Here is a 25,920-nt window from a genome sequence, read left to right as displayed (position 1 = left end):
CTGTGGCTTCCTTGATGGAGTCAATCCATCTCTTGTTTGGCCTTCCTCTTTTTCTACTCCCTTCTGTTTTTCCCAGCATTATTGTCTTTTCTAGTGAATCATTTCTTCTCATGAGGTGTCCAAAGTATAACCTCAGTTTCATTATTTTAGCTTCTAATGCTAGTTCTGGTAGGTTATTACTAAATTCTATTGCAGAGCTTGCTATGAAATTTTAGGGAGCTATTCTAACCTTCACCTAGGATTGAAGGTGGCAGAATGGTCAGGAAATGGAAGGTGTGAGTCACTGGGAGTTAAATCTATTTGTCACTTCACATTTTTGAAAACTACACAAAATGGACATTCATATGCTCCCTCTAGACTTGATCATACTGCTTGGATGTAATCCATCGTAGTTCAGCCTGTATACATGTAGTATGCTGCCAGAATGTATGATGAGGTAGCCATTAGTAGAACGTTTCCCCATATTGCAACAGTGAGTTTTATGTTTGCATTGTTTCTGTTGCTATATTTAATAAGCAATCATGAAAATCCAAGGAAAAAGCCCCAGCACCTTGTTCTAGTCAACATGGCTTCAGCAGTACTTTTAGACAGGTCAGATGAGTAGTTCTAGCCCCTGTAAGCACTTACAAGTATGTGTGTAATTCCATTCTGCTACAGCCACCTATTTTTATAAGTCTGAAGACATGACAAGTAATGGAAGAAGGCAGAGGGAAGGAGTGCTATATTGTAGCCAAACTTTCCACCAGTTAGGGTAGATTCCTGCAAACAGGCTAGTACAGCCTACCCTGTAAAGCAAAGGTCATCAACTTTTTAGGACCAGAAGGCACATTTTGAGTTTTGAGAAAGTGCTATAGGGGCATGACATAACAGAATAGCTACCCCTTTATAAGCAAAGGGACAGGGCCACATCTGTCAGCTGGGGAAAATGGTACCTGTATCAGCTACTGTCACACTCAGACATTTCTATTCCTCTAACCAGAACAAGAGGTAGGGAGTCCAATCCTGACATCCAGGGAGATGCAGGCACGTTCAATATAGGAGGGGCCAAGCCAGTGCAAACAGGCACTAAACAGGAAAAGCAAGAACTCTGGTACATTTTTGAGGGGCTCCTTAACTGTGACCCTTTGTAGGCATCAAGCAGACTGGTACCCATGGGATACCACATTGGGAACAAGGTCTCCTAATTTAAGAAACCCATACTGTAATCTCTTATACTTCACAACTACAAAACTTTCTTTTTAATTGTCAGTTAAGTATAAAGCTTGAAGCATGCCCTCAGCTAAAGTTTTGTTGAAGTTACAGTTACATCAGTATTTCCAAATAAAAATCATGAGTTTAATTTCATATATACACAATTGATTTTAATAACGTACCAGAAAATAAATTACAGGAAATAACTTTAAAATGCAACTGAGGACAAAGTTTCACAACACACATTCCCACTGATTTCCCATGGGGGTGAGATTGCAGTACTCAAGGCAAGTAAATATCACAAATATATCAAAAAACTCCAGATCATGTTGATGCATTCACACATTTACATGAGCCACAAACATTCCTTTACAGGACTGTACTTCGCCTATCACAGAACCAGGTTTTGCCATAAACTACAAAACTTTGATACAAAATTGTATTTATATATTTATATTTTTACATGCCCTGTGGTTTCTTAAAAAATAACTAGACACACTGTACAGACAATCCTAACTCATTGCTTTGTAGCTGTAGGCATCAGTCTTTGTTTTTGGATAGATTTTCTCCCCCCAGTATTATTAATGGCATTATATATACATGAAGGCTAAAACTGCAGAGAAAATCAGCTCGTGTTTCTGAAGACGCATAACCTGTAGAACAAGGTCTCCAAATTTAAAAAGGCAAGATAATGTACACTTGGAGGTAATTGTAATCAAGAAAGTTATCTCTAAATGTAGTTTCCATGGAGAATACACATGCGCTTGGCTAATACTGGTAGAAAAGGCAGTAAAGCAAGGTGTAGCTAAATGTAGTGGCTCAAACATGACTTCACAGCTGACTGCTACTTGCTGATACGCCAACTGGATTCATGTTAATGGTTTACAAGTGTTCACATAGTTAAAACCTTTAGAGAGACTGTGTGGCTACATACATTCTGTTAAAAGATTTCTTTGTATAGGTTTGATGAATTACTTCCCTGAAAAACCCTTTACAATGGATGTGTTTCTGCAATACAGAGGCCACACCACCTACGCCTGGGCACACATTACACTAGTATCACCTTCATGTCTCCATGACACAAGGCTGCATCTTATAAGCAAAGGAGAAAGTCTTAAAAGCCATCAGAACTTCTTACCCTGCACCCTCACCCTCCCACAATTTGATGGCAGGAAACTGAGGAGGCAGTCAGACTAAACTACTTCTCTACAGTCAAGTGTAAACTTTGGTTTATTGAGTTCTCATTGTACAGCAAGCAAGTCTAGGGTGGGCAGGCAGATGAGATGAATGGTCAATCTGTCTTTAATCTGGCATGGTGAGACATCTGTTCAGTCAGGCCTGCTTTGAGAGAGTTTGTAACCGATTGTCTCATGGTATCTTCAATCAAATTATCACCAAGAGGTTTTATTACCTGCAGTATGAGAAATGCACAAAAATAAATAAAAGTAACACAAAACCCTAAGCAGCTGAAACACTAAAAAAGAAATTGGGGGGAAATTAAAATCATGGTGTTGAAACATATTCAAAAGTAACAATACCAAAACAAAACAAAAACCGTAAGTTTGGCTACAAGCAGATGGTTAATAATTTTGAGTATTAAGTACTTTCCTCCTGTGCAGTACTGACTGAATCCAAATCACTTTACAGTTCCTAGAACCCTGGGTGCAATTTCATACCCTATAATGCAGCATCAACCCAGTCTGTTTTATATCATTTAAAGTAGCCCAGATGGTCCTGCTTACTGTAAGTATGACTTAAGTGTGAACACTTCAGATACAAGAAAGAAAAGGGTAAAAATACTGGCTAATTTTTCTTCTTGTTATTGTTGGATGAGAGCAGCTGCCGTTGTGCAGAGGTAATAGCACGGCGAATCATTCGACGTCTAACAACTTCAAAGAATTTGGAACACACCTAAAACATGAAGCAAGTTGTTAGAAAAGCACTTGAGAATGGGGGAGGTAGTCTGAATGTTAAAGACAGTCCCACTGATATTCTCACCTTCTTGGGACTCCTCTGAAGCAAAGAAAGAGGCAAAGAAAGAGACAAAGAGATAGGAAGATTTAGAATAGGTCAGTAGTCAAGTCTGTTAAGACACTGGACAAGAGAGCATTTGCTTTCAAACTTTACATGATGATCATGCAGACAAGCACCTACCTTTTAACCCAGAATCATTCATTCATTGATCACTCATGGCCAAGTAAGAATATCTTCCAAGATAAGGTCTTTAACAGTGGGTCCGTAAGTGACTGTGGAGGCCAATTCTGGATCCACACAGCCTCCCACAGTGAGGACATAGGTTTCCAGATGGAAGATGGTGGCGATGAGGATTTGTTTGATGTGCCTTCCGCTTAGCTCATTTGTCTCATTTGTCCCATTTGCCCTACCATAGTTTTTAGCTACTTAGATTAACATTAAAAGATTTAGAATAGACAAACCAAATTAATGACAGATCTGGAGTATAGCTTTGAGGATTCAGTACCACAACCTAACAGTAGGGAGCATATCATGAAAGTCATGGTGGGATGTAACATAGGAAGCTGCCTTACACTGAGTCAGACGATTGGCCCATCTGACAGTCTTGTCTACACTGATTGGCAGTGGCTCTCCAGGGTTTCAGACAGGGTTCCAGTCCTATTGAACCTGGGACCTTCCGAGTGCAAGGCAGATGCTGTACCACTGATGGCCCTTCCCTATTAAAGCCCTCCCTCTATCTTCAGCAAATATGCAGCCAGGTTTAGAGCTGTGTAACTTCTGCTTGCATCACTCCTAGGAACATAGGAAGCTGCCATACCAAGTCAGACCCCTGGTTCACCTAGCTCAGTATTATCTACACTGACTGGCAGTGGCTCCCTAGGATTTCAGACAGGATTCCTGACCAACTCCCACTGGAGATGCTGGGGTTTGAACTTGGAACCTTCATGTAAGGCAGATGCCCTACCCCTGAGCTAAGGCCCTTCTGTAGAAGATAGATATTTTCTCTATAACACATAATCTTGCACTAAAGGGTAGTTGAAAAACAGAAAAAGATCTCCCCAAATTCATGACACCTGTCTGGCTATCAGTGGTAGACCATCTGCTTTGCATACAGAAGTTTTCAATTTCAATTCCCAGCATCTCCATGTAGGACTGGGAAAGATTCCACATTTGAAATCCTAGAAATGCTGCCAATCAGTGTTGTCAGTACTGAGCTAGATGAACCAGTGGCCCATCTCAGTATAAGGCAGCTTCCTATATATTCCTTCCTAGGAACGGAGTAATTTTTAAGCCAACATAAGGTAATTTCCATGAGATGACACAGTAAGATTTAAAAAACAAAACATTCTCAGTAAATTTATAGATGTTTTTATGTCATCACATTAGAACATTATGTTGCATTCACTGGTGACCCTGCAGCACTACTGGAAGGCTGTGTGCCCCATGTTCACTGATACCCCATACCTGCAGCAGCCCCCCCAAGCCACATCTCATACGATTCTGGGGTGTCTCCCAGAGTGCCCCAACATGCAAGGGTCGAAGTGCTTTCTGCTAGTGCAAAGTCACCATTGGATACAACTCTTAATTTCACTGGTAGGGCTTAGAAATAAGCATCAGCAGGTTTTGGGGTATGTGGGAGAGTTGTCTGATTATCATGTAGGCTACAAAGGCAGCATGACATTTGCTACAAGCATTGTAGACCCTATATTAGAAACAGCAAATAGACCAGAATGGATGATGAAAGACCTCAACAGGATTACTTAAATCATGCATTTTTAGCAAATGAAAAGCCTCTATTAGAAAACCAGATTTTAAAACTGAGTTGAGATGGGAAATTATACACTGCAGACTTGCCATAGCACAGCAGTTGGGAACCTCCAGCCTGTAGGCCTAATTAGGTCTAGCCGTGGTCCTAATTTGAGCCATGAGGCCATTTTCCCCAAGCCATGCCCACGTTCCTTACATTCAATGTAATACATTACGTGTGAGGCAGGCAAAAGCAGAGTTTGCAGACATCACCAGTGAGCAGTGCCTGCCAAACCCTGCATGCCTTTGCCTGTGCTGTTTGATTTCAAACTGCACAGGCAAAGGAAATGATACCATGGTGATGTCAGGGGACTGACAGGCAGGTGGCCCTCTCTACTTGGCCCATAGGGATTGGGGCAGGTCAGGACTGACCCCCTGCCATAGCAGAACTGTTTGAAATATATCAGACTTTAGGCAGGAATTAGCTATTCTAGCAAAGAGGTGACCATGTGGCCCCAAAAGCCAATGGTTTCCTAGTGCTACTTTCTGGTAGCAACACTGCAGGTTGGAATGGAACCACTGTAACAGAGTACCTCCATGAATCTCTCCATAGTCAATCGTGTCAAATGCCACTGAGAGGTCACGGAGAACCAACAGGATCAAAAGATCATCATCAGGGCAACCAAGGCTGTTTCAGTGCCAGAACAAGGCCTGAAACCAGACTGGAATGTATCTAGATAGTTTACTTCCTTCAGGCACACCAGCTGGCTGGCCACCACCCTCTCAATCACCTTGTCCATGAAATATTAGACTGCATAGTAGTTTTCTAACACTCTGGATCCAGGGGGAATCTCTTCAAGAGGAGCTGCACCACTGCCTCTTTTAAGGTGGTGGGCATGATTCCCTCCCATAATGAGGTATTAACCACTCCCTGGACTCCTCCAGTCTGTCTTCTAATAGATTTTATCAGCCATTTATCATCAGCAGGGATCAAGAGGGCACATTGTCAACCTCATCACCACAAATATCATGCCCACACCCTCAGGCTGCAACAACTGAAATTGATCCCACATTGTGTAATTTGATGGCTTTCTAGGGACCTCCAATGGACCTGAACCAATTTTGGAATCAAGTTCAGTATGGATGAGAGTGATTTTGCCCTCAAAGTAATTCACAAATCTGACCGCAGGCTAGTGACTGGTATTGTCAATGATACAATGCTGGTCCAGACCAGCTGGTTTACTACTATAAACAGCTCTGGGCAATTCACCAAGGATGCAACAGAGGCTGAGAGATGTGCTCTTTTTGGTGTCGCCACTGCCCTGAAGAAGGAACAGCTGAGTGCTCATACCTTTATTTGGTCAGATCCATGATGGACTTGCACCACCTGCACTCTAGCGCAGAGGTAAAATCCGCTTCATTGCCTGAGCTCCTCAGAAAACCAAGGAGCCTCCCAGATTCCACCTGGCTGAAGAAAGCACTTAGGAGCGATCCTGTCAGTGGCCCTCTCCATCCAATTATTCCATAGTGAAACTAGGACCTCAGCAGGAACATCAGCTAAGCCACCTGAAAAATCCCTCAAAGCTTTCAGAAATCCCTCAGATTCCATTAATCTCTGGGGACAGACCAATCTAACTAGTCTCTCCACTCCTGCAAGTGTGGGGTAGTCACAGCCAATCCAAACCTACCAGAGAAGGAACCGTTCACACACACCCCACAACTACCAGATCCTTCCCAGCCCCCTCTGTAGCAAAAACCAGACCTAAGGTACAACCTGCAATATGTGTTGGGTGCACAAAGTTTTGCAACAATGCCATAGTTGTCATGGCAGCCATGAAGTCCTGAGCCGACCCATGTAAGGCAAAATAGACATGGATGTTGAAGTCCCCCAGGATTAGTGTCCTGGAATTCTCCCCCAGGACTAGTGTCCTGGTCAGCTCAGTTAGGGACATTATTGTTATGCTGTCCACCCCGCTGCCCAACAAAACTCCTCTCCTATCTCTGCAACCTAGTACCAAGTACAAACCCTCGCATCAACCTTTACTGGCCTCCTGGCAAGAGTGATGGAACTTTTGGATAACCACAATGCCACCTGTCTCCAATGTTGACTAGTGCTGCACTGAATACCCAAGTGGGCATGGCTGGGTAAGGTCTGGGCCCCCAGCTTGCTTACCCAGGTCTCAGTAATGCATACCAGGTCAGAGCAATCTCACCCATGAGAGTTGTTTTATTGTGGACTGACCTGGCATGTCAAACCAAATGCCCATGAAAACTTTGAAGGCCATTTGGTAACCAAGGGCTTCAAATTAACCCCTGCCAATAAAACTTTTAAAAATAACCACTACATCCTAATACTGTTTCTTTGAAGATTGTTATGAACACAGAGTTCTTGTTAGAAAGAACGTGGGCTCAAAGGTTCATCTGTTATGTCCCAGACTTGAAGTCACCAAAGCCAGAGTTTTTCCTAAACTTAAAAGATTAGTATATTCCTACTGACACAACTAAAAGGAGCTGATCTGTGGCTGATCCCGGCAGCAAAATTCCAGATAACCAGCAGGTGGCAATATAAAAACATCCTTTCAATTATGTAGTAGGACTCAAGAATAATGATAGAAAAGTTGCCTCTTAGGCCGGGTCCCGTCTCAGTTAAATAATGTAGGCACATAATTCCCCTTTGTAACATGTGTACACAGTGAAGGGCTACCAAAGGCGTATGGATTTGGTTTTTTACATATTTCCAATTCCAGATTCTCTTCATCTCTAGTTTCCAATTAAGGCTGTAATCTGAAACACACTATGGAGTAAGCCCTAATGAACACAACGGGACTCACTTTTAAGATTGTGCTAAGAGTTTAAACTATTTTAATTCACTGATGAGAAAGCTCTCAAATGGTCTTGGAAGCTGGTACAGTTACCCATTAGTGATGCAGCAGGGCTTAAAATGGTTTCTAGTTCAGGCACAAGGTTTTAATCAACAAGAAATGTGAAAATCCTTTAATCAAAGAACTAGGAGGCCCATTGTTGAAGTACATACCTACCTTAGGAAGGCCAACCAATGATTGCTCAATGGCTAACCATTAATTGCTCACAATTCTCCCTCTCCATAATATGAAAAATCTCTGACAAGGTGCCCATTTAAGGTTTACTCCACTGGTGCTTGTCACATTCCCATTGTAAGTCTGCCACTGACATTGTTATGCTCTTAGTCTGTATCCCAATTTTTAACATATGAACATTTTCTCCCTGTGCCTATGCAAGGATCCATATTAAATTATGAATGGTCGATTTTACTGTGCAATAAACAAGCCAGCCTATGCTGTAGAAGTTGATCCTCCTATATGTACTCAGCTTGACTTCCATGAATTTTCCATTCAGTGTCAAATGACAACCAAACATAGATTCAGAACTGTTGGGCTGTTCAAATACCCATCTGCCTTAAAAAGACAATTCTTACTTACCTTTAAAAGATTAAACCAAACCTCTACAAGGTTCATCGACAAAGAGACATCAACTTACTTGAACACCTCTGCCTTCTGGTCATTTTCAAAATTTGCTTGTATAATTAGGCACTGAGATAATAAAATATATCCTGGGTGGACTTCCAAGGCTATTTCCACCAGGCTTCTTTTCTACTGGTTTGTTATTTATGTGTTTATGCTTCATTCATGTAGAATAGGCATCTAATACAACTATTGCTCAACAACAGGTAAGTTGGCAAGTTTGCTTAAGGAAGAAGACTCTTAGATAAAAGAGATACCAACCTGATCCCACAGTAGTTCAGCCATCTGATCAATGAGTGTTCCAACTTCTCTGAATTCCCCAGAGTATTTAACGTATGCCCAAGTACAAAGGGAGACAAGTGCTAACCCCATCACAAGGTTACACAAGGTAGCTACTGAGTTCATGCCAAGGAAGCCAGTCAGTCCTGATATTATGTACATGGCAAACATGACAGCAAAGAGAGTGGCAGGAGTACGAGCAGCATAGAAGATGTTTTTGCCATCGTTGTGCTTCACAAAGTTTGCATAGACTTCATCGAGTTCTTCGTCAAGCTGTTCCTGGTAGCGGCGACAGAACTCCTCACCTCCCATCTTTTTCACAGAACGAAACTGTTTTATGGCCAGCTCTTTTAGGTCGTGGTGCTTTCGCTCCAAGTCTGCAGGAGCAATGTAAGGCTTATCTCCACCACAAACCTGTTAGAATGAGCAGAATTGGCTTATTAGTTTACATAAGCTAAAATTCCCGTACAAGGTACAACTGCTGCAGGTGTTTGCTGCACCTTTTTTTAGTGGTAACAAGGACTGGGGAGATCCAGGTTCAAATCCTCTGTCTGCCACAAAACTCACTTGATTGCCTTGGGCCAGTCACTATTCAAATATTTGGATCTGGATGTTGCCCAAATCTCAGTGGTGGTAGGCAGAGAAAGGTATAGTCAGAGTAGAGGGACTGACCACTATTTGGGGTGGAGACCTAGATGTTTGGTCTCTATCTCCCGCCTCACCCTTTCACTCCTCTGGATGCTACTAGTAGCTTATCTGCTGAGTCCTCTAGTCTGGTAGTGCTATTATTGAATGCCAGGTCAGTCCATAATAAGGCCATGCTCACCCACAACTTGATCAACAAGCCTTTTATATAGAGACCTTATCCCAGTCTGCGTCTGTTTCAGAATTGCTTTAAGACGTTTTTAGTTTTTTTAAAAATATATATGTTTAAGATGTTTAGTGTTTTGCCCTCTGCCACCCTGGGCTCTTTCTGGAAGGAAGGGCAGGATTTACATTTAATAAATAGCAATAATAATAACAGTGGGTGAAGGGGCTGACTTGGCATGTATCACCAAGACCTGTAAGCTGGGTGGGCCTGACCTAACTCAGCAGTGCCCATCCGGGTAGCTGGTACAGCACCAGGCTACACTAGGGGGTTGAGAGTGTGTGTGTTGCTATTGTCCAGAGAAGTACCATCTCCTTCACCAGGAAATCGCTTGATCTTGGGATGGGGTTAGAGGGTCTTCAACCTGGTGCTGGGCCAAAGAGACACACTGGGGATGCTACTGACCTACCGAACACCCTGTTGCCCAGTGGCATCCGTGACCGAGCTAGCTGAAGTGGTCTCTGGTGTGGTGTTGGTGAACCCCAGGAAAGTTCTGGGTGACTTTATCATCCATGGGGAGGTGGCTGGTGGGCTGGCATGGGACTTCATGGCCTCCATGACAACCATGGGGACAACACATCAGGTAGGGTATACCCTTGATGCAGTCTTTCCCCCCAAGTGATATGAGGGATGGACCAAAGGTAGGAGGCATGAAATTCATTCCCTTGTCATGGTCAGACCATTGCCTAATGAGGTTCAGCCTGGTAGCGGCAATTCCCCCCTTAAGGATGGTGGGCCCGTTTGGATGGCCCACCCTCAGAGACTGATGGAACCTGATGTGTTCCGGAATGCTCTGGGGGATTTTCCAGCAGCAAAAGCTGACAATCCTGTCGAAGCCCCTGGTCTCACTATGGAATGACAAGATGAAACAGGCGGTTGACACAATTGCTCCCAAACATCCTCTCTGGTGTCGTGGAGCCCAAGTGACTCCTTGGTATTCTTGGGAGATTCAGGCTATGAAGCAAACCAGACAAAGATTGGAGCGCAAGTCTTGCTCCAAAGCTGACCAAACACTGGTTAGGACACACAATCACGCAGGCAGCTCACTTCACAGCTTGCATTGCATCCTGTAGTAGCCAGCCAACGGAGATATTGCAAATGGTTCAAAGGTTACCGAGTCCCACTGTGGTGAAGGGGCCTCCTAGAGGACTTGACGACCCACTGTGACCAACTGGCTACATACTTTGAGGACAGAGTCACTTGACTTTGGAGTGACCTTGACTCTGCTGTTGTTGCAATTTCAGATGAAGTAACCAATGCTGGAGTTGTTGATGTGGATTGAGTTTCAGCTTATGCAGTTAACTGATGTGGACAAGGTGCTGGCAGATGCATGCCCAACCACATGCCCTCTTCACCTCTGTCCCTCCTGGCTTATTAAAGCTAGCAAATGGGGTTTGACTCATTGGGTCCAGAGTGTGGTTAACACTTCACTGGGTGAGGGGGTGGTCCCTGTGGCCTTGAAAGAGGTGGCACTGAGACCATTCCTAAAGAAGCCAGCCCTGGACTCCTTGGATTTGAATAACTATAGACCAGTCACAAATACTCTCTTCTTGGCAGTAGCGAGGGTGGTGGTGGGGCAGCTGCAGGTATTCTTGGATGACACAGATTATCTAGATTCGTTCTAATCTGGGTTCAGGTTTGGCCATGGAACCGAATCATCCTTGGTTGCCCTGATGGATGACCTCCATAGAGAGAGACAGGGAAGTACAACCTTGCTCCTGTGTCTCAATCTCTGTGGCTTTTGATACCACTGACTACGGTATACTCCTGGACCAGCTCCATGGAATGGGAATTGGGGGCACCGTGTTATCATAGCTCCAGTCCTACCTACAAGACCAAGTCCAGAGAGTAGTGTTGGGTGATTGTTTTGGGGGGCCCTGGCAATTGTGTTATGGGGTACTGAAGAGTACCATCTGATCCCCAATGCTGTTTAATATCTATATGAAGCCGCTGGGACTGGTCATTAGGTGGTTTACGGCAAGCTGTCATCAGTATGCCAATGACATTCAGTTCTACTTCTCTATAATATCCTAATCAGGAGAGGCTATATGGACCTGGGACCAGTGCATGGACACGGTGGTGGGATGGATGAAGGATACCAAGCTGTGCTTGGATCCTGGCAAGACAGAGGCACTGTGGATAAGTGGTTCCTGTGTCTGAGAAATTGGTAAATTGCCTGCCCTGGATGCAGCTGCACTCCCCTGAAGGAGCACATATGCAGTCTGGGGGTGCTTCTGGATCCAGCTCTGCCACTGGAGGTGCAGGGAGCCTCAGTGGCTAAAAGTGCCTTTTATCAGCTGCACTTGGTGAGACAACTACAACCATTCCTTGACCAGGAGCACCTGGCCACAGTAATTCAGGCACTGGTGACTTCAAGACTAGATTACTGTAATAGACTCTATGTAGGGCTTCCCTTGCACTTGACCCAGAAATTGTAATTAGTGCTGAATACTGCAGCCAGACTGCTGACGGAGATGAGACCATAACAGCATATAACACTTTTGCTCAGACATCTGTATTGGTTGTCAATTTGTTACAAGGGCAAGGTTCAAAGTGTTACTACTAGTATATAAAGCCTTTAACAGCTTGGGACCAGTTTTGCTGTGAGAATTCCTTACCCTGTATGTGCCCACTCGAGCACTTTACTCTGCAGAACAGGCACTGTTACATGTGCCACATAATACTTGTTTTGCACTTGTAAGAAATTGTTTTTAATGTGGCAGCACCTGCTCTTTGGAACTCCCCACCTTCTGACATCAGGCAGGCATCTTCACTGTATTCCTTTTGGAGCCTGCTTAAAATTTTTCTGTATAGGCAATCCTTTCCAGACACATAGATATCTGTTAATTTTTTTTTAGTTAGCAGCTGTGTTAATTGTTTTAAATACTTTTAATTACTTGTTTGTAACAATTTTATCGATAATTTTAATTTTTTTGTAAACTGCTTAGTCTTTGTATTCAAGCAATATATACATTTTGTTAAGTAATTAAAAAGTAGCTTTTAAAAAAAATGTTTTTAACGTTTTGTTTTAATGTATTTTAAGGTCTGTTTTTATGTTTTAAAGTGTTTTTAGCATTTCTGTTTGCCGCCCTGGGCTCCTGCTCGGAGGAAGGGTGGGATATAAATCAAATAAGTAAATAAATAATCCCTCAGCCTAGCGTAACTTCACAGGGTTGTTGCAAGTACAGAGTGGGAGGCAGGGAGCACATGTATACCACCTTGAACTCCTTGGAGAAAAGAGTGAATAAGTCTAAATCAGTAAAAATAAAAGAAGCTGGAGGAGGAAGCTTTCCTTTACTGCTCTTTTAAAAAAGGAAATGTAGCAGCTGTCCAGACAGTACCCTCAGAAAGATGGTCACTTGTGCATGTGTTAATTTCATATCACTTTTATATTTAGCACCAAATAACGTCATTAGAGTCATTCCTGATCCTTCTAGTATACTAGCTAAGCAATTGATCTGAGGAATGCTGCAGACATAACCATGCTTAAGTGACCAGGCTGCAGGACCACTCCATTCCCACATCCTCTACCTCCTCCCAACTTTAAAATCACAATTCATAATCATGTCTTTCCTACAATTTACCTTGGTGTACTCAACCTACTACAAAAAAGTAGGTCTGAAGCTCACCTAAATTATCAACGATGTAAAGAGGGAAATTGAGATACAAACACTGACGTTTGAGACATAGCCTTGCCTACATTCTACTCTTAACTCAGTTTTGTCCTGCATTCTTCACAAGGTCTATGGTGGGGTGGGCAGACTTCTGGCTTGCAGGATCTTCTTTGCCTTTTACTAGAACCCCAAGATCCACAACCGGAGCCAGATGCAGAATAGTGACTTAAGGTGTCTGCATCATACACCCAAAATTAAGGAACAGGATTCTTTTCACCATATCCTCAGCCAATAACAACTGTGTTTAGTAACACAACTGAGCTCACAGTCCTTTAACACACACACAAAAATCAACCACAGGTTTCCTCCCACCCAAGGTTTCTTAATTGCAACAGCCAAGTTTAGCTTTTCAGTTGCAATTTTTGTTAAAACAATTAGGAGTCAAAAATCCTTGCCAATCTACTGCAAATAACTTCAAAATCTACCAGTAGATCCTGATCTATTTGCTCTTAGTATATGGGGTTTAAACTGTTATATCTACCCAGTGCAATGCAATTTCCTAGATTAGGCTAAAAGCATATAGCATATGGTCAATTCACATCAATACGATACCTGCTCCATTCCTTTGTTATAAGAATCTTTTGCTCCAGCTACTGCAGCAAGGTTGTTGGCTTCTGCTGTTGCCTTGTTGAAAAAACACAAAACATAGCATGCAACATTAAACAGCCTGGATGAGTTTTCTTTGTGTAGTAGTTTCCATACACATCATAGGAATACAACAGATGCACTCTCAAACAAATTTTGTACCCCTAAAATCTTGCATCATTAAAACATCAGAAGAGCCCTGCTGGATTAGGCCAGTGGCCCATCTAGTCCAGCATCCTGTTCTCACAGTGGCCAACCAGATCCTATGGGAAGCCCACAATCAGGATTAATCACAACACCTACCCTACAGTATCAACTTTGGAGCAGAACTCCTTCCTTAAAAATAGTTTTCTGGGCTACTACGCTGCAGAATAGCACAGAAGCCCCAAAACATCACTTTAAAGGAAGTCCACTCTGAAGAAAAGCATGTCAAGGTAATAGATGAGGAAGCCCACTTAATCCCAGTTTATTTGACAGCACATTTCACAAGTTGGTTAGATACACAATCATTGTATACACCTTGATTTGTTACAACGGCATTTAACCTTCAAGTGCATATTAGCTTCAGTTTCAGCATCTAGGATCTCCAGTTAAAGTGCAGGCTGGTGAAGACTTTTGCTCAAGACTCTAGTAGATTAGTAGTTGACAGCCAGACCATTGGTCTGAATTTGGCAAGGATACAAGGAGCAACCACTAGAATCCAATAGTATCTAAAAGAACCTCACACAGGAATCATAGTATACAAATAATTTCTTAGAAACTTTCCATGACAGAGGCTAAGAACAGCCCTGTTGGATCAGAACAACATCCCTTTTCTTATAGTGCCCAACCAGATGCTTCAGGGATGGCCATGAGCAGGACATGAAGGCAATAGTCCTCTCCAGTTTTTGTTCCACAGCAGCTAGTATTCTGTGGCATTCTTTATGTACTATTGAAAGACATTTCACTGAGGAGTGAAACTTATTTGAGGTAGGGCAGAAAGAGCATGCAGCAATGCAATGTAAAAACCAATGGAAGTTTTACAAGCAAGTCTGAAGCACCAGACAAAAGCCTTCTGGTTGGGGTGGTCTCAATCCCAAACCTTGAAATGCCCCCATTAACTTTGTTAATTTATGCCAAACACATGAATCTTGGAATCATATACTGTTAGAGACAGTATTGGTAGGAAGGGCAGGATATTATTATTATTAAATAATAATAAAGTGTAGAAAACTTTACCTGAAGCATTGATTTGGGGTGAGGCAGTTCCTCTCCTTGATAGATTTTAATATAAGCCTAAAAACATGAAAAAAATGTTACTGCCATTGGACTTAAAAAGCAGTATTTTACATCACAAAAGCCCCAAATTCAAATTCAATTAAATAATATAACTTACTGGATTAAAGTAGTCTACCAGTGACATTTGCAAAATATTCCCACCAATACTAAGTGTTATCCTTTTTAGCAACACAGAAAATTAGATTCACTGAACAATCACAATACTGTAGGGAAGCATGGCAAGTTAACAGCAGTTTTCCTAGGATTAGAGCTATGCTTCTCACAGTTTTGTTTGAAAGAACAATACATCAATAGTTGGCTGTACCAACACAGAACAAAGACAAGCAGATTCCATGAGGCCCAATATCTGCCTATTTTGGATCATGGCAAATTAGATGTAATCTCCTACTCTTTATGAGAGAACACTGCACCCACCAGCTACAGCAGGTTTCTATTACTTCAAGAACAATAGTATGCAGATTAAGGCCCTGGAAAATGTACTTGCATCACTTTGGTAACAGCTGGAAACCACAAAGAGCAAAAGTACCTAGTGAGATATGGAGGAACCTGGTGTGAAAAACAGCTATTCATATCAACGTCTACCCATGTACACCAATGTGCTAGAACAGCCATGAGAGGCAACGACATTGAGAATCTCCACTATATAGATTTACTCGAGAATACTGTAGGGCAGTGAAGCAGCTGAAAGCTCCTTTTTTAAAGTAAGAGCAGACTTACAGGATAGAAAAAGGACAAAAGGTAGATGACTAAAAAAACTGTCTTGTCTTTGAATACAGTGACCATAGTGTGCAGAAGTTGCAGGGTACAACATCCTGCTAATTTCAATGGGTCTCATTTACACAACAGGGCTCCAAACTACATACTGAAGGGCTTACAACAATAACAAATCTTTATTTGCTTATGGCCATAGGCCGTTGCAACATAAAACAGTATAACGACACAGTAAAACATTTGTTCTAAAAGTACATTTAAGAAGGATATATAGAGCAACAATTTATTTACACTGCGAAATAACATATCTTTCTCTAATCTTTCTGGCGGCAAAAGCAAAGTTTGCCACCGCAATAGTGATTTGGTTATTACTATCCGATAAAAGAGCGATTATCAATTCATTTGAGGAAAGACCACTGGCGTAACAAGGGAGGGGAAACAAAAACTTTTCTCTAGGATGGGAATAAAGAGGGCACAGTAACATATAATGGACTAGGTCCTCAGGGACCTTACATCCAAAGATACAAAAGCGATTTGGAAATGGAACTCCCTTGTATCGTCCTTCCAAGACAGCAGAAGGCATGGCTTGGAACCTCAGCTCCGTAAAAGTTTTACGTAAAGGTGCACGGGTCAAGGTAGTGAAGTAATGTGGAGAAACATGACTGTGTTTTATTTGGGGGAACCACCGAGAATAAGTGGCTGACACGATTGACGCTCTATCCTGATATGCATCTTGGTCAAAGATCCAGTTTTGAAGATCGGAGGATGTAAAGCTTGAAAATTTAGCTAATGTGAGATCATAAAGTGCTAATAACTCCATATTTTTTCTCTCCCATTCATGCGTTCCCTGGGGATCGTTCCAGCAAAGTTTTATAAGGGAGGAATCATCCAAAGATCTGAATCTTTTCCAAAATCTTAGGAGAGCCAGATCAGTCCTGGCAGCCATGGACGGAAGGCCCAATTCTGCCCTTAAATGGGCTGAGGGGGTATTCCTGGGAAGACCCAAGATTTGCTTCATGAGTTGATTTTGAAGGGCTTCAAGCCGATTTTTCATCGACTGTCCCCAAAGCTCAATGCCATATAAGATTTTTGGGAGGAGTTTAGCTGTATAGATTTTTAACATTGGACCTAAAAGTTGACCGCCACGAGAATAAAAAAATTTATTCAATTGGCCATTTGATCTTAATGTTGTCAGCTTAGTCATTTCAAATTGCAGGGTCCAGGAAAGATTATTGTTAATACAAATACCTAGATATTTAAAGGTATTAACTTGTTCTAATTGATGGCCGTTCAGGGACCAGATGGATTTCGTCCTACTATACCTCCCGCAGACCATTATTTTAGTTTTAGCATAATTTACTTGTAGATGGCAGGCCTCACAATATTGTTCCAACCGGAAGAGCATTCTCTTCAATCCGACTTTATTTAGAGACAGCAATACCAAATCATCCGCGTAAAGCAGAGATGCTATCTTTCTATTACCCACTGAAGGGGGAAAAAAATTGGGAGCGGCCATTTTGGGGACTAGGTCGTTGATAAAAAAAGTTAAACAGGAATGGGGCCAAAATGCATCCCTGTTTAACGCCCCGGCCGACTGGAATTTCATGAGAGAGTGCACCATTGTTACCAAGGCGGACCCTCAACTTATTTCCTTGGTGAAGCGATTGAATCTGATGCAATAACCTCGTATCTTACAATAGGATCGCTATTGGAGAAAATGAGCACAAGTGTTTGCCTACCTTAAAATATTGCACAAGATCTCTACATGTCATCTTCGAGCCACCGATCTCTTTTTCTACCAGATTTTCAGGGGCAAGCAGCAATGGAACGAGATTCCGTAGCTCTCTCTTAAAATCGTCATCAATGTCTAGTGGAATTAGTCACAGAAAAAGTTGCAAGTTTACTGCAATAAACAAGAGCCTTCTCTTCAGAGTCAGTGACAACTTAAAGCACTTTTTGAAACATCCCAACTCAATAACATGGATATCCAAAAATTAAACGATTAAAACCTTATCCCATACTGTTGGTTGTTTTAATGAAAGATTACCAGTCCTTTACATAAAAGTGTTCTCCAATAACTGGAGAAGCATTGTCTTCAATTTAATTGGTACTTTTGAATCAGAAAGACAAGTTAAGTAAAAACTTTTATTGCTCCAATTCATTTTTAAAATTCTGTTAGATCTCAGTTCAGGCACCGGCATTAACATTAAAAAATCAGTCACAATACATGTTCTGGCCTATTGCTACTTTACTGAGTATTCTGTTCCAAGTACAGAAGTGAACAAATCATTGAAAGAAACACTGCATCAGGTGTGTTTAGGGGTTATTATTTCAGCCCATCCAAAATAATAAAAATTAAGATGTAGTTATTAACAGTATGCAACAAATGAAGGCAACCATCATTTCAGTACAGCAAGATTCTGCTGAAGCTCCCTTTTACTAAGGGAGCACTTCATGCCTGAAGACAGTGCCTATATAGTTCCAGAGTGGTCAGTTTCTCAAAACAAAAGCCCAGTTCAGATATAATGGGAAACCTGGTATCTCAATACATAGACAAGCAATGGCATCTTTCTGGCTTGTTTTCCCCTCCTCTACTTTCACGGCTGCGGAGGAGATGGGAAACATCAATCAAACATCCCACTCAGTGCTCAGAGCCATCAGTATTAATTAATTAATTATTACATTTATACCCCGCCTTTCTTTTCATGATAGAAACCCAAGGCAGCTTACATATGGTTCCCAGGCGGTCTCCCATCCAGGCACTGACCAGACCTGACCCTGCTCAGCTTCAGCAGGAGTTTTATTACATCAGTTGCACATCTGACTAAAGAACTCAAATTGAATTCATTCCAATATCCTCTCCTCCAACAAGCATCTTCCTCTTCCTCATTGTACTAAATTTTAGAATTATGTACATCTACTACCTTCAGTGCATTCACAGATTCAAGTCAGCAATATAAATAGAAAACTTCCTACCATTTAGCCTCCCATCAAAGTTTGGATTAGTTGCGACTTTAAGACCAGGGTGCGGCAACAGGAAACAGCCAAGATTACTGAAACATGAGTGAATATGCTTCCTTACGTTCTGGAGCTCTTCATGCTGGTGTAGCTTTATCTATGAGCAATACACATTTTCCACAACATTTTAGCAGAGATTTTAGACATCTTTTTGGCCCTACAGCTTAGCATTATTTTATAATGCAGAATATTGGAGCTGATCTAATTAAAAAAAATATTTGTATTATCTATCAGTTGCCTTCCACACATGCATCTCAAGGTAATGTACGATAAAAAAAACTGCTAAAGAGCAGTTCACACACACAAAAGCAGGCATTTTAAAAAACACAAAAAAAAAAAAAAAAAATGAGACCTCCATGGTGAAGACCCATTCATCTAGCTGGGAAAGCCTTTCAGAATCTCTCCAATTGTTTCCGGAAAGTTCCGATAGTAGGAATGCTTTTAGGTTCTGTTCAGTTCTCATGAACCCAGTTCTCATTTGCTTAGGAACAAGGTTCTACCTGTATGAACAACTGAGTGCAAACTAATGATTTATTTACAGATTGTAGCTTACCTGTAACCTCTTGTCTAGAAATTGTTTTCCTCCTTCTAATCCATATGGATGTTCATAAGGATAGCTCCAGTCTCTAATTAAGAACATTAGTGTCTATACAGAAAAAAGAGAAATAAATTAACCCTGGTACTGGCCTCCAGAAAAACATGCGTTCCTGGAACTACTCATGGCAAAGTGGCCATTACTATCAATAGTTGAACAAGTAGGATTCTAGTCAGTGTTGTGTAGTGGTTAGAGTGTTGGACAAAGACCTGGGAGACCAGGGTTTGAATCCCCACTCAGTCATGAAGTTTGCTGGGTGACCTTGGGCTAGTCACAATCTCTCAGCCTACCCTACTTCACAGGGTTATTGTGAGAATAAAATAGAGAGGAAGGAGAACCATGTACACCACCCTGAGCTCCTTGGAGGAGAAGTGGGACAGAAATGTAATAATAGTAATAATCATTCCAAAATACATCTAACCTCAGCCTTTCCAGAAAAAAATCTACAGCAACATACTGCTTTGCCATGTGCTTAATGTACTGAAGGTTTGGCCACAAAAAATAGCTTTGGGCTACAATCACAAGCCAGTTACGGCCAATAGCTTCATAACAGCCAACACTATGAACTTCTATATAATGTTTTAGCCATCATGCCTTATGTGGCTTAATTTTTTACTTCACACAAATACCATAAAAGACTTAAGGGGGCCAGGGGAAATTACTGTTCTAGCAATACACCTACAATATAGAAAGGTACGGTTTGGAACTATGTAGCCACCCCACGTTTTGCAGCACATGCTATAATCAACATTTACCAGCTTCTAGTGGTGTAAAGTGTGAAGCTATCCTAAGATATTAAAAATAAACGCAAAAAGCAATTATCAGTGACAATTATGCTATTACCTGAAATGGCTTTTGATAAATTTCTTCCATAGCTAGCCTTCCGTATTCTGTAAACAACTATAAAATAAAACTATTAAGCTTGCATAGAGAGTACAGAAACAAACAGTACTGCAATATATGCTCAGACATTAAAGTAGTCTAATATTGAATTTCAAGTCCCTATTCATCATTGTTCGGCACTAGCACTGAGCAAGCTTACAAAAAAAGGAAAACCAGATATTCTAACCCATTAGTAAAGTCTGAGACACTAAAACATTTTTCCTCCTACTTCCAGTGTCTCTTGACTCAACAGCAGTCCTGTATTTGAACTGCCATTTGTGTCAATAATTTGATGACAAGAAATACATAGAGCCATTCAAAATTGCTGCTTTGTAAGAAGAAAATAAGAATTGCCTGCCTGCATTAGCCATTTAGGGTTGCAACGTTCTGGAACTCTGGGGACACTCACCCTTTATACTTGGCAGCTCAAAAATAAATTGACTAGCTTGCATCATATGAAGCTCTAACAACTGTGGTCAAATCTGAACGTGTCCCAAGCAATTATTTCACTTCATCTTCTGGCAGTAAATACCAGCAATGCCCATTTCCTCACACCATTTTGTGTCAAGGTAACTTTTGGCCCATGCTGTCTGACTTCAAAGCTTAGCAACAGTAATCTCAAAACCACAAAGAGTGCCTGAGCAAAAATTTTAGTAGCCAGATACTGATGCTTCCATACCCTTTCACCAAGCAGCTCTACCAACCAAACAGGTTTCCTTCTTCAAATTTAGTATCCCTCTGTTGAATTTCCAATTCAATTTCCAATAAGAGCCCAAATTTAGCAGAGCCAATATGGGCAAAAATTCTGTAATTGGTTAAATACACCGTGCCTTCAATATGGAATCTCATCCCTAATATAGAATCAGAGGTGGGTTTTTTTTTAAGAGTGTTGGACTACAACCTGGGAGACCAGGGTTCGAATCCCCACACAACCATGAAATGCACTAGGTAACCTTGGGCCAGTCAATGCCTCTCAGCCTCAGAGGAAGGCAATGGTAAACCACCTCTGAATACCGCTTACCATGAAAACCCTATTCATAGGTTTGCCATAAGTCAGAATTAACTTGAAGGCAGTACATTTACATTTTAATTTTTTAGAGTATTAAACTGAAGACAAATCTCTGAAATAGTGGGTTTTTATAACAAATTTAAAGAAAAAAGAAAAAATGAAACCCATTAGCTCACATTAAGAATACAATAATCATCAATACAGCCATCTTAATTTAAACAAATAAACTGATATAAGCCATTCAAATGTCCAGATAGGTATCCAACATAAAATTGACATTTATAAGACGTGTGCAAATGCAGCAAGGTCCTCAAACTATGGTGCAACAGACAGTGGGTGTTTATCCTTTCAGACTCAAAAGTATAAGTCTCGTAGAAACTTGGTTATAAACCAGGACAAGTAGCCCATCACCATGTAATGGCCAGCAGCTGAAGCACGCTGCAGTGTCCTACTTGCACATCAGGCCTTTTTGGCATACCCTGGCTGCTTCTCACAGAAGCTAACTACACCAGAGGGTCTTCCCATTGTCAGGGATACTCTGGAACAGCACTCCTTGAGGTGGACTACCGAAGGAAATTTGCCACCTTCCATGAGCAGAAGCATTTTCTGCTCACATGAGCAATTTTTTTTTTTTTACAATTCTGACCTACGTCCCTTATTAAATTAAATTCAATACTAATCATAATCCAGTTTTACAGTCAAAGTCCTTTGTGTGAGATGATACTTGTTTCTGGACATATTTACCTGCAGATGCTGAAGGTCATCTTCTTGAATGTTCTGTGATAAGTTGTACACCTACAAAACAGGTTACTTTTACAACAGATTTTATACATGTGCCCATTACAAAATACATCTGGCAAAGAGGCATTCAGTCAATAACTAATCAAGCTAGTAATCACAGAGGGGGTCACCCTGTCTAAATCCTAGTCAGAGCGCTTGACATGAGTAGAAGGGCACCTTTTAGAGGAAAGCAAGCACTAGCTTGGTTATATTAACTCCCTCTAGTTCTGTCTCAAGCCAAAAGTTAATTCATGCAACCTAATAAAACCATAGAAATAAGGAATCAAACCCAATGGGCTTCAAGTGGTTAACTGAGTAGCCAGAGCCCTGTTGCTAGGTATTGCATAGTTGGGTAAAATGGTTGCCTTGATCACTGTACATCATTTGTTAAATCAGAACTGTGGGCATACATCAGACACCAGAGCTCTTCAAAACACTCACCAGCTTAGCAGTGGTGAACATTCCTTCCCACTTTGGTGAGTGCTAAGGCACCTTCCTATGACTCTGTCCAGCGGAACTGAATATGACCAGACTGTACTGGTGATGTATGGGGACAGCAATGGCCCCTGTGATTGGCCCTTGCCCCAGATAGGGGGAAAGCATCTCTCTAGCCAAAGAGCAACCAGGAACAGAAGCAACCCTCCTATCAGTAAATGCAGCAACAAATACAGCAAAAGAAAACAGCAGTCACCTCAGCTGACCTCATGAGGAATGAAGTGCAACAGAAGGATCAAGTACCGTTCAAGCTGAAGAGGTGGAGTGGGGGAGGGGATGCTGTTCCAACTTTGTACTACTACTACTACATTTATAACTTGCCCTTCTATCATGGATCTCAAAACAGTACATTAAATATATTAGAATACTTATAAATCACCATAAAGTATATCAGGGTGGTAGACAATAAAATAATTACAACATAACATTCTGCAATCATAAAGCACAGAACAAATGACAAACACTGAAACAAGTTAATTCTCTGAAAATCCTTTCCAAAACCTGTTTTCAACAGGCTATGAAACATCAAAATTGTAGGTGCCTTTCTGATTTCAGTCGGAAGAGGGCTCCAAAATACTGGTGCCACTGCATTAAAAACAGTCACTAACCAGATCCAAACCTACTTAGCTTCAGCAAAGCTGCAGTATCATGTGCTTTTAGACAACACATTCCTTTTGAAGCAGTAGCCTGAGAATATTTAGAGGCTTTGCTTTAAAAAAAAAATCTGTTCTTACCTGGACTGAACTTGTCATGGTGCTCAGAGCAAATACAGTTGCACAGTCTTTGATAGTTGATTGGCTATCAAAGGCACCTTGGGTATCCATTAGTAATACTGCAACCTAGAGGATTTTTTTTTAAAAAAAGCAGTTAGTAAACAAGCAATCCTTTCATCTCTAGCATAAAAGCTTAAATTCAGTAAAAGCTGTCTTAGCGGTCTCCTATTAAGCCATTTTGATTACATCAACCTGGCAAGATGGCTCATACGCCACTATCCAGAACTTCCTTTATTGGCAGCCTAAGGACTGGACAAGTAACTCAGCCACCCTTCACTCTATTGTGAGCCATATTCTTATCCAGAGTAGTCAAACAGCAGCTATCTACTCTATAGCTCTGTTTTGCTAAAACATTCATGCAGGTAAATATCAGAAAAGATGAAAAAGATAAACCTGAATGTGCTACTATGTAAACTGCTCCACTGTTATAAGATATTATGAGACAGTTGAAAGTTCTTAGCACTCATTCTCCCTCCATCTTTATACCCATGCTATTTTCTACATAACTTGTTTGAGTGCAAATGAAAAATACATATTGTTCATAGTAAATATTTAATATCAATTAATATTATTAAAAAGACACGCATTTGTTTTATTAGAAGTTTCAGATACGAAAGCTAAAATGAACATGCAAAATTTTAAAGATAACACTCAATACAGCTAAACTATTTGTGGGCTTCCCATAGGCATCTGGATGGCCACTGTGAGAACAGGGCACTGGACTGGATGGGCCATTGGTCTGATCCAGCAGGGCTCTTCTTATACAGTAATGGCTAACTAAGAGTAACTCCTACTTATTATCAGTCCCAATCAACATCCCCAGAAGTGGGAAGCATCAAGAACAAGGCCTTTGGATGAACAGCAGCGTGGACATTTTGTTTTGGTTTTCTGTGGTGAGAGGTGGTGGTTCCCCCTTGGAACCAGATTCAACAAGCTGGTATGACTCGCTGTAAGGCCAGGGCTAGAGTTCCAGCAGATTTCCTGGGTACCACCAAAGCCAAGGAGAAAAACCTCTGTGCCTGAGCAATGTCTGCTGATGAAATACCATCAAATATTTGACCAATCAATGAGAAAAAGAAAAAAGTAGATGTGAGCTGAACCCATCAATAGGGTTCAAAGCAGAGGCTGGAGGCAAAAGGAAGAAGCTCTTAATCACAATTCTGATAGATGTCTGCCATTCAGAGGCCCAAGTACTCAGGCAAGTCGAAGAGTTACAAACAGGCTATCTGCCCTGCAACAATCCATGGAGGTAACTGACCTCCATAAGCTTACATTAAGGGAACAGTTAGAAGAACAAAGGAAGCTGCCTTATGCTAGACCATTAATAACTGAATTAAACTCAATCTGCAGGGTTTCAAACAAGAGTCTTTCCCAGATCTATGTGGAGATGCCGGGAATTGAACCTGAAACCTTCTGCAGACAAAGCATGTCACTGAGCTACAACTCTTCCTCAAGGAGAAAAAAAAGATTCTTAAATGCATTTCCCTAGATACAGCTATACATTTACAACTCAGCAAGCAACTGTTGTTGTTTTTTAAGCATGCCCTAGATTTTAACATCCCCTCTGAGACAACTCAAGCAATTCTGGCTGTGTCAAGAGGCATAGCTAGTAGGTTGCCCCTTTGTCCCATGTGCATGCCATAAAGTTCAATGGAGTGGGCCATAAAGAGGTATGAGCCAGAACTCTTCATAACATTCTAAGCACTGAATAGACATCAGGAATTAAGAATCCTACAATTCCACAGTCCAGAACTGGAATGCAGATTACTTAAGTTTTTAAGTCCTTCCTTTGGGAAGATCAAACAAAGATAGCATATTGTTGCTTACCTAGAAAATGTATACAGATCACTTTTACTGAAACATTTTGAAGCCCCAAGGAGGCAAGTTGCTATTTCCAAAACTGAGCTACAACTGATGATTATTTGATGTTGATATTTGGATAATATCATCAACACATTTGACACCCTGGTATTGCATTAATGAAATCAGAAACCTTTTGTAAAATGGGTTCTGCACACATTTGTGAATTATACTTTCCATGGAAGAGAGCTACTTGACCCCTCCCTGTATAAATGTAGGGTTATCCCTTTTAGAACATTTTGCAAACACTTGCCCTTACACCACATTCAAGCCACATATCTCCTAATTATTACCAATTAAATGGATTCATTTTAAGCACTCCTTCTGGCAGCAACTATTGATTTTTTAGCTTAAGGTGTAACATTTTCCTTCGGTATTGCCAGGGTTCAGATTACATCCCAGTCAAGTAAGTGTAATGTGAGAAAAAAATTATAGAGTCATCCACAGAAGTTCTCTGCCTCCCAGAGGTATGAAGGGGTTATTCTTGCAGACTGCTGTGAGGTCTGCAGTGCTCCGTGGTGACTCTACCTCCAAAACTAAAATTGTATTTTATATTTGCTCAACTCTAAGACAACTTCTATCCATCAGTGCGAGGATGGCTATCCAATGCTCTCTACTGGCTCTTTTGGCGGGAGGCTCATACCCAGATATTCACAATCACAAGTTTTACCAAAAGACTAGGCCACCTGGTTGCAGAATATT

General features: G+C 41.3%; 1 protein-coding gene across 4 annotated transcripts in view; it reads right to left on the bottom strand.

The window, feature by feature from the left end:
- Positions 1–1,313: 1,313 nt before the first annotated feature.
- The window catches only part of ATL2 (atlastin GTPase 2), a 51,837-nt gene continuing 27,230 nt past the window's right edge, over positions 1,314–25,920 (bottom strand). For 3 of the 4 annotated variants that reach the window (XM_061625608.1, XM_061625610.1, XM_061625611.1), the window contains 10 exons: positions 23,320–23,424; positions 22,055–22,105; positions 20,263–20,319; positions 19,378–19,470; positions 18,783–18,921; positions 17,546–17,673; positions 15,036–15,092; positions 13,785–13,856; positions 8,673–9,104; positions 1,314–2,602 (listed from right to left, as the gene is read on the bottom strand). In XM_061625608.1, the coding sequence (XP_061481592.1) occupies positions 2,483–2,602; positions 8,673–9,104; positions 13,785–13,856; positions 15,036–15,092; positions 17,546–17,673; positions 18,783–18,921; positions 19,378–19,470; positions 20,263–20,319; positions 22,055–22,105; positions 23,320–23,424 (1,254 nt within the window). In that variant the 3' untranslated portion in view covers positions 1,314–2,482. Of the gene's footprint in view, positions 2,603–2,664; positions 3,103–8,672; positions 9,105–13,784; positions 13,857–15,035; positions 15,093–17,545; positions 17,674–18,782; positions 18,922–19,377; positions 19,471–20,262; positions 20,320–22,054; positions 22,106–23,319; positions 23,425–25,920 lie in introns of those variants that run through there. The other variant, XM_061625609.1, reaches the window with a different exon arrangement.

The sequence above is a fragment of the Rhineura floridana genome, chromosome 4 (assembly GCF_030035675.1).
Source record: "Rhineura floridana isolate rRhiFlo1 chromosome 4, rRhiFlo1.hap2, whole genome shotgun sequence".
Lineage (NCBI taxonomy): Eukaryota > Metazoa > Chordata > Lepidosauria > Squamata > Rhineuridae > Rhineura > Rhineura floridana.
Note: the sequence above shows the minus strand (reverse complement) of the source record. Positions and strands in the feature narration are given on the sequence as shown.